The sequence below is a fragment of the Crassostrea angulata genome, chromosome 8, assembly GCF_025612915.1.
Source record: "Crassostrea angulata isolate pt1a10 chromosome 8, ASM2561291v2, whole genome shotgun sequence".
Taxonomy (NCBI): domain Eukaryota; kingdom Metazoa; phylum Mollusca; class Bivalvia; order Ostreida; family Ostreidae; genus Magallana; species Magallana angulata.
The window spans coordinates 6,603,260-6,612,773 of NC_069118.1; the positions used below are offsets into that span (position 1 = coordinate 6,603,260).

A 9,514-nucleotide genomic window follows, 5' to 3' on the forward strand; every position below is an offset into this window, starting at 1 on the left:
TTTCTCGCTGAAAATAAACGCATTCCATTGATCTTTTTATGTGTTTTGGAAACACTTATGAACTAACTTTGTATTACAAAATCAATTACAATTCTGCTGATTTTAATTTTTTTGTAATTTCATGGCGACATCAATTGCACCCATTTATTGAGTTTGAGTGAGCATATACCAGTTGACATGTTTGAAGTCTCTAAGCCACATATGCTCTTTTAAAAGTTGTGTTTCAAAGGATAAATGAATTCACACACGTGTTTACATGTCATTACAACATACATAAAAAATACGCTAAAAATGTAATGTTTCATTTCTTCGTGTTTCTCATTATGACGTAACATGAGATAAGGTCGATTTCTATCCGTCGCGGCTCATATGTTATTATATGCCATGTGTCAAATCAACTCATTGTCTGCTACATAATGTTTTGCCACCTTTTCTTGGAGTTTTAAAGATTTTCTTCATCTTTATTTTATGATAAAGAAATTATAAGATAGGATAAAACCATATAAAATCTCTGAAATTAAACAAACTAATTTTCTTTCATTCCCTTTAGATAGTCTTAGAGAGAAAACCTCTTGGGTTTTGGAATTTTTCATTCATTATAGAAACATGAAATCCTACTTAAGTTAGGCCTAAACTAGGGTGATGGATTGGGATTGCGCCAGTCAAAACTCCTTATCTCATCAACAAGAAATGGATGCTAGAAACTCCTTTCTTTCACCAAGTTAAAATGCTAGGACTTTGTTAAAATTAGATTATAATTATGATATTTATGTACTTCTGATTTTTATTTCTTTCTTCTTACACCCTCTGTTGAATTAAAGATCAAGTTAGTTTTACAAACAGTGTATTGATTTTTGTGTTGTAGGAAAACAAAGTTTTACTTAATTTGTTAAATTGAGTTCATATGATTTGATGTTGTAATCTGCATGACCTTTTTTTTTGTAGTTTTGTTTCTAAGCTTCAGTTTTTCCTGCAGTTTGATTTCAGTAAGTTTTCTTCTTTTCTGCATTTATTTATTTACATTTATTCATATAGATATGTTTATGTAAGTTGGAATTCCCAACCACTATTTCATTGTTAAATAATTTACTATCAGTATTTTTTTTTAGGAGCCATCCCCAAAAAAGTTGCATGTTGATACAACCTCCTCACAAAGCTTGATATTTACACTTTACAATTAAGAATCTGGATTATTCTGTATCTGGGTTAATTGTAAAACACATCTGTTTTTGAATTGATTACCAGTAGTGAATGACTCATTAAGCCGTAAGTTGTATATAAAGTTAGACAAAATTTAGTTATGTAAATGGTTACAAGGGGTATAGAATTTTAGCATACCAGCAGGTATAAGAGTGACTTTTTGAATATAGGAAATTATTCCATACCTACTAGACCAATTTGAATAGATTTTGATATAAAAAAAAAAGCTGCAAAGAGCTTATTTGTGTTTGTGTGACATTTATGTATAAATACCTTGTAAAAACATACAATTAAGAACCCTAGGGTGGTAGAATGCATCAAGAAATATGTAAATACAAAAAACCAATGTAATAAAATTGCAGTAAGATACTCAGCTACATTTGATTATTACTTCTTCCTGCCTGGGAAGTGTTCCTATAAAAAAGAGCAGGATGAGAAGGAAGCATGGCAGACACAACAGCTTACTTCTGATCTCAAATGTTCAAGATCATTAGTTAATATCCCATCAAACATATTCTTACTTTTAGTAGAGGAAAAACTTCAGCTTCTCGACATAAGACTCATTTCAGTAAGCATTTATATGGCTTATGTTATTGTATTGAAATCTAGGTGGTTGTATTACAGTTCAACACAGATAAGCAATGTTGTCTATGGGCCTCTCATTTTTTTTTTTTTTTTGGGGGGGGGGGGGGGGGGGGAGGTCATTGACAATTGAAAATCTACATATTTACCTCTAATATTTTATAGAGGTATATCAATGCATAGCCAGGATAAGTTTCTATAGAAAATCTGTTTGTGGCCTTACTTCACACTTTGGCTGGTAGATGACCCCTGTTTATTATTGAAGGTCCAGATGTACCTAGTACATGTATATATACTACTAATATCAGGTTTATAACTGATCTGGAACTAGAATTATGCACATTGCTGGGCAATTCATTTAGGCTTACATGGTAAGGAGGCCAGAAACTAGACACCAAAGGACCACTCATATTGATTTCAAGATACACAAGAATAAATCGGTATTCATGTATCATATAAGCAGGGATGGGGTAATGGTAATTTGTAATGGTAATTGAGTGTAATTAATTACAATTGTTGATGTAATTGAAAGTAATGTGTAATTGACAATATTTTCAATTACATTTAATGGTAATTTAATTAATTACTTTCAAAAAAGGCATGTACCGGTAATTCAAATTACTTTTTCAATTACATTCAATTACTCACTGATGTATTATGTGAATAAGAAATTTGCATGTCCCCTATCCATTGTCTCCCACACTTCCTATAGTACATCAGTATTAAACAAGCAAAGAAGACAGACACTAGGGTAGCTGTCAAGTTAGGAAGAATTGTTAAATGCATTAACTCTTATTGTTTGTTTATTATTAGATATACATGTTTTTAACATAAACTTTTTTAATGAATGACGATCTAGTCATAAGGATCCCAAATCTATGAATATCAATGTGACAAATATTTATTAATTTGTTAGAAACCAAATTATTTTTATGGTATGCTCAATCTCTTTTCCTTAAAATGTTTATTATTTATTGGAATAATTTATGTTTCTTATTGAGTTGGATAAAAATTATCTGTTTATTTTACAATTAAAATCAATGTTATTTGTTAATGAATTGCATAAATTATGAAGTCATGCTTTTTAATTGACCTTGAGCTATGGCTTCAATATGGTTTTCAAGTTTTTATTGCCAAATCTGTTCACTTGGTTGGTTCCAATAATGACCATTAGACCAATAGGTGTGAATTGTGTTTTGATAACAACTATAGCCTGCTCTCTATCCCCGTTTTACCTGTATTTTTCCGATGTGTTTGTAGGAAGAATTGTGGATGTAAATGTTGAGTTTCAGTGTCCAAGAAAAGACTTATAGACATGATAGATGTAGGTTAGGGGACATAAATAGTGAACGAGAATGAGCATTAAATGCAGTTGAGAACATCTGTAGGTGTTGTAGCTAAACCAGTTTTCATTGACAAAATTTGTACACTCATGTCAATTCAATAAATGTATTTTTCTGAAATGTAATTTGTAATTTAATTAATTACATTTGCAAAGTAATTGTCATTTAATTAATTACATTTGAAAATCCATGTTATGGTAATGGTAATTTAATTGAAGGATTTATGCAAGTAATTGTAATTTAATTAATTACTTTCGAATGTAAATGACCCCATCCCTGCATATAAGTAGGTCAAGTAAAGGTTGGTGGAGATGTAAGCGTTCTATTATTTATAGCTGTTATAGCCAGGGACTGGCCCCATGACTAGGCTATTACAAACACCAGAAAACATTTGTGCACATTAGACATCATAACCTTATCTAAAGACAGAAATTAAGGCTGACTAAGTTATAAATTAAATTTTCTAAAATACAATTATTTATATATTATAGATTGCAGTGGTATACCAAACAGAATCATTTTTTTATGTTCACAAACTAAGGATAAATATTCAAAACATACAAAGTAACAACAATTTCCACATTGGAAATTACCGTACTTGTCTTTTAGCTTCTTCAACAATAATTATTTATATAGAGCAAGCAAAAAAATTTAGCTTCTTTTGGGACTTAACGTGATAGGCTCCTGGGTAAGTCTTTGTAAGAGAGGAGACCTTACGATTGATTTACGTGTCCAGGTCGTCAGTTTCAGAATCTGAATAGAAAGGGCAATATCTACACCTAACAGACACTACCTAATGGACAGTAGTCACACAATGCAACCACTACAGGGAAATCAGGAATCTCCTACTGCTAATAGTTAAAGGGTCAACAGGTTAAAGGTTACAGACTAAATACAGAAATCAGAAATACTATACTGCTCATGAATTCAGGGTTAAGAGAGATTTGTAGACCAAATACCAGTAGTTGATTTTGAATGACCAGTATCTTTTTACATCAGTTATGGTTCTTCTTTTTAATATTTATCTTATATTGTATAATGATATAGTAATAAATTTTGATTTATTTGCTTATGATAGCTCATTAATCATTGTATGTCTGATGGTAATTACCCATCAAATAGAATGCATGAATTCATATATACATGTACATGTAATGTACATGTAATGTACACAATAAATATTGTCCTATTTTAGTAGACATGTATATTACTGGTTTACAAATTACAAGAATGGTTTTAAATTACATTTTTTCCTCAACAAAATGTATGTGGAGACGGTCCCCTATCCTAACAGTTCCCTGGTGACTTTCAGTGTACATGGACTCCTATGGAACCTGCCAGCAGTCTTCCTTCTTTGAGGTCCATGATGAGGGGTACCTGGTCCATGCTAAGGGCAGCGGCCAGGCTTACCAGACCATGCGGTGCTCCCTAAGGTTCAGAGCCGCAAGGGACCAGCAACTGTGTGTCAAATTCAACAACTTCGTCATCGATGACTGCAGTGTTAACTTCAAGGTGTTCCAAGAAAGCCAGCCAATAGATTTTGCTAGGCAGCCAAAAGATGAGTGTCTATTTGTAAGTACTAAATGGGATAGATCTACAAATGCAGTTAAAAAAAAAGAAGAAAAATATATATATGTGTGTGTGTGTGTGTGTGTGTGTGCGTGTGCGTGTGCGTGTGCGTGCGCGCCACTTTGTGTAGTGGTGTATGCTAGTGAATAATTTTCTGATGTAGAATTGATAAGATTAGAATTTACTGTTTTCAACATTGATTTTAACATAGTGTAAATTTAGAAAAAGATGCATTTGATAGCAATGTTTGATTTGACGTTTCGTATTTTTACTAGAGGAATGTACTCCACTTAAAATATTAGGTTGCAAAAGTAGGGAGAAATTCTGGAAAACTCAAAACTGGGAGTTTTGACAGTTAGCAATTCAATGTTTTGTTTGATCAAAATAACACACATGGGAATTTAAAAGATCAAGTGATGTAATTTAAGGGAAAAAAAACAACTTTGAAAACCATAATTTTAATTTTAACAAATTCTGAGACCATATGTGGTACTCTTTTGAAAAATGGGGAAACCTGTTGAGCATGTGCATCGAAAGTAAAAAGCCAGTTAAACTTTTAAATCAAAATACAAGGCTACTGTTGTAGTTACAATAATATTCTGTTGGAAATTTTATTTGGATATATAATTCATAATATGTATGAAGCATGGAGTTTTGTCTTGCAGAGACACTACAGTTGCCAAGACTCGCCTCAGATCGTGTGTAGCACGGACCGTTATCTTACACTCCAACTGTACAAGGAGCGGATCGACGCTCAGGGCTACAGTCTCCTGCTGCAGGTGGTCCCTAAAACCATGAAGAGTTAGTGTCTCGTGTTCTTCTGATGTTTGATTTACATTAGAACAGCACATTGTTACTATTGTGCTGATATACCAGCTATAGATATATATATAAACAAACCTGAAATGTGATGGCATTCTTTTATTTTTAATCTCATTCCTTTTGCATCTGTTTTAAGAATAAGCATTAAAAATGGTGCCTTTATAAGATTAGTATCATTAATTTAAAAAATCTTAGCTGCAATCAATTGCCCTCCTATTGCATCTACTTTAATGATTAGCATTGACACAGGTGCCTTTTCAGATGAGATCATAATGTCGTTGTGGATGATTGTGGGCGTGATTCTGGGTGTGGTGATTGTCATCGTGGTGTTAGCGGTGGTCATCGTCCTCTGCTGCAGGAAGGACAGGCACCACGGGAGGGTGTTCAAAAAGAAGAACAGCAAGCCTCGCTCTGGTGCTCAGGGGAGACTACTGGAGACTGGGCCAGAGCCTTCGGGTAGGTGTTCATCCTAAATGAACAGAGGTGTTTTTGTAGAAATTCTTATAAATTTTAATGCTTTTCTCGAAGATGGCTCAAGATTAAGTTGTTAGGCTTATCCTGAATTTGATGCAGCTTCAGTTTATGCTGGCATAAATAGTTTACTTGACTGCATGACTGAAGTTTAATCAAGTTATTTCACAAATAATTACGGTAGTCTGAAGTATGTAGTAATATAAGGTCTCCACACATCTATTGTTGCTGTAGCAGATACACAATGCTTTATTTGTTCACACTAGCCTATTTATTGTTACAATAGCTGATACACAATGTTTTATTTGTTCACACTAGCCTATTTATTGTTACAATAGCTGATACACAATGTTTTATTTGTTCACACTAGCCTATTTATTGTTACAATAGCTGATACACAATGTTCTGTTGACAGCTCCTCCCCTGGACTCTGATGTGGAGATGCATCACCACATACTGAATAGCTACGGACAGTTTCCAAACGAGCCCCCTCCACCCTACCAACCCAAACCTGAGCCCGTCTAGCAAAGGCCAAAGGAATAACAGATTCCATGACAGGGAGATAACTCATGCCAGGACAAGATAAACTCATCTACTCAAAACAGGGATGCAGCAGTTTTATTTTTATAATGGCCTCAAAACAATAACTTTTTGTGAAAAAAATATGTTCACCGAGGAAGCCATGTTTTGTCACCTTTACCAAAAGTTATTATTTTTTTCTTAATATGAATCATGTTATTTGCTTTATATGATGAACAACATCTTTTATATTTGATTTTTAGAGTTCCGCGATTGAACATGTCAGTTTATTTCATATATGGATGTGCCATGAAGATAATGCAATGAATATTCAGATTTACTTAGTTTTATACGATTATTTTTTCTGAGAAAATTTTTGAGTGATTTAATTTAGACAATGGACTCATTTGTTATCATCTCATTTTAATGCCATTCCTATATTGATGCTACAGATGCAGTAAATATGAATTTACAGTGGAATTTGTATGTTTGTTTAAAGATAGTGTGGCTAAAATTCAGATACATACCATTATTGTTATAATAAGGAATAGATAATACATACATAATAGTAGAGATTCGGTTCATGTTCTGATTTCATGTTTCTCCAAAGGTGATTTTTTTATATGTAATGTTCATAAGAAAAAATGTGCAATGGGCACCTTTTGATGAAATATGTGGGTATTCAATGATGAGAAAAGTTGTGTATTTAACTGATAATTCACTGGAACAGAAGAAAATTTACCAGGAAGATTGATATAACCCATAAATGCCACCAAACAAAGAAACTATTTTAGTATGTCTGTATATCGTGTTTTAACTTACCCTGGTTTCATAGAAACAAAGGAATAAAAATGATTTATTTTTGTTGTAAGATGCAAGTTTGAGATGTCATCATTGAATTGTCAGAACTGCAAAAAGTTTGGATTGATTTTCACTAAAGCAAAGTTGTGTGTATAACATTGATTGGCGTCAGATATTGAGAGGAAGCAGAGACAATGTCAGATGATGCCCGATGAATTGTGTGTATTTATTTATTTGATATAGCTGTTGTATTCTCATAGGTTTAAAGCATGTTGTTATTGGCAGATTTTTATTTTACGTTACTTTTTGAAGCAGTTTTGTGATGTAGAACTAATCAAAACAAATTAATTGTTGCTTATTTATAGTATTTATTTGTAATTACCAGATGCAAGTACCTGTAGTGCAGTTTATTTACTTCGCAGATTTTTGTATGAGTAGTTAACTGAAACTGCAAAAACATGTAGGTTATGTATGGAATGCTTAAAATGTTTTTAACATGATTTATTCAGCTGTATTAAATCTTAAGACAACTTGTAGGCATTGAGGCTTTTGATTAAGTATTTATGAACATATAACTACTAGTACTAATATTAATTTGTGACTTTAAGGGCTGTTTTAGCCAAGTTTTTTTGTTCTGTACATTGACTTATCACAGTTTACACTAGATTGTAAACCAACTTTTATTTGTGATGACTTTATTTTTGGTTTACCCATTGATAAAATTATTATGGGGAACTATTTTGCATGACCAAGCCTATGTTGGTAGTTTTAGACAATTGTAAGAGACATTTAATATCTTGTTCAGGGCAACCAATATCAGCAACAATGAGACTTTCAAAATTCTTGCAAAATTTCTCACACACAAATTTAATGAATAAAAGTTGGCTTTTGTACAATATCAGTATTTCACAATCATTGGCAGAACACTGCATTAATGAATACTTCAACTGTCTCATTTAATATGTTTTTGTGTAAATCAGAGGTCCACAAAATTGGCATATCATTCTTTTACAAAATGCATATTTTTATTTATGCTGATCCAATATTTGTCATTGTAATCTGATTTATATTGTATAGAGCTATATATACACATGATGCAATGGGCCATATGACTAACATTGATGTTCATGTATACCTGTTACAAGAACTATAATTTGTTCAGCCTGACTGCAGGCTAGTCTTAGATTATGAAGCTATTAGGTTGGAAATATGATACATGCCTAAATGTGATCACATGTTGATAACTTTTGAGTTTATATAAGGATTATCTGTGCTTCAAAGTGCTCTTAATGTTTACATAAAACAGTGAGCCATGTTTTGTTGGTGTTATAATTTTATCGACTGAGTTTTCGCCGGGTTCTTGGCTTCCTCTGAATATCATTAATTAACCTCCTCTCTCTAACATCAGTGCCAATGAGAAATGTTTAATTGTAAGTTGTCGAACTTGTTTCTTGATCGCTATGAAATAGATATATAGATCAGTGATCAATAGGAACTGTAGATTCCTTATTTTACGTAAGTACTTAAATCCGTGATTCCGCCGTTTTCTATCAAGTTGCAGGAACATAAAATCGCGAATGCCGAATTTTCCTAATAGTTTCATGTAGTTAACATCCATCCAAAAAATAGAAGCAAGATTGAAAAATTCACGAAATTTACTTCTCGCGATATTACGTGGATATTAATAACTCGCGTTTAATTAGGGATCTACAATATAGGATAAGATCTATAATTGGAAAACGTACATGAAGATCAATTTATATCATTCAGTTAAAGACATTAATTAGAATGAATTTCTTGATTTGTTGCAAAATATAATGTACATGCATAACATGTCAAATGAAAATTGGCGCGGGTATGATGTTGCGAAAAGTGGCCCAGATGTTGTTTACCCATAATGATTAGCCTGATTCATGACATTTGGCAAACTTAGGGCCTATTTTAATTCCCCAACAAATATTCTTTCTAACTACAAGAGTTTTGTGATCATATGCCAACAGTAAGTCCAACCAAGTTGGCCCCATAATACATCACCAACTATCAATATTTGGTGTTGGGCCACCGATGGCTTAATAAACTGATAAATGTAACCAAACGGCGACAATACAACCACATTATGAGACTGGGCCAACGATGTGCTGCTAGCTAGGAAAACACACAGATAATTTGTAAAAAGGTTATTATTATTTTTTAATAACTTATAAATA

General features: G+C 32.7%; 1 protein-coding gene across 7 annotated transcripts in view; it reads left to right on the forward strand.

Annotated features, from left to right (window-relative positions):
* LOC128159141 (uncharacterized) overlaps positions 1-8,625 on the forward strand; it is a 30,762-nt gene extending 22,137 nt beyond the window's left edge. For 5 of the 7 annotated variants that reach the window (XM_052822191.1, XM_052822194.1, XM_052822192.1 and 2 more), the window contains exons 3-6: positions 4,438-4,697; positions 5,360-5,495; positions 5,766-5,972; positions 6,403-8,625. In XM_052822191.1, the coding sequence (XP_052678151.1) occupies positions 4,438-4,697; positions 5,360-5,495; positions 5,766-5,972; positions 6,403-6,512 (713 nt within the window). In that variant the 3' untranslated portion in view covers positions 6,513-8,625. Of the gene's footprint in view, positions 1-945; positions 987-4,437; positions 4,698-5,359; positions 5,496-5,765; positions 5,973-6,402 lie in introns of all 7 variants that reach the window. The other 2 variants (XM_052822197.1, XM_052822196.1) reach the window with 2 other exon arrangements.
* Positions 8,626-9,514: the final 889 nt, after the last annotated feature.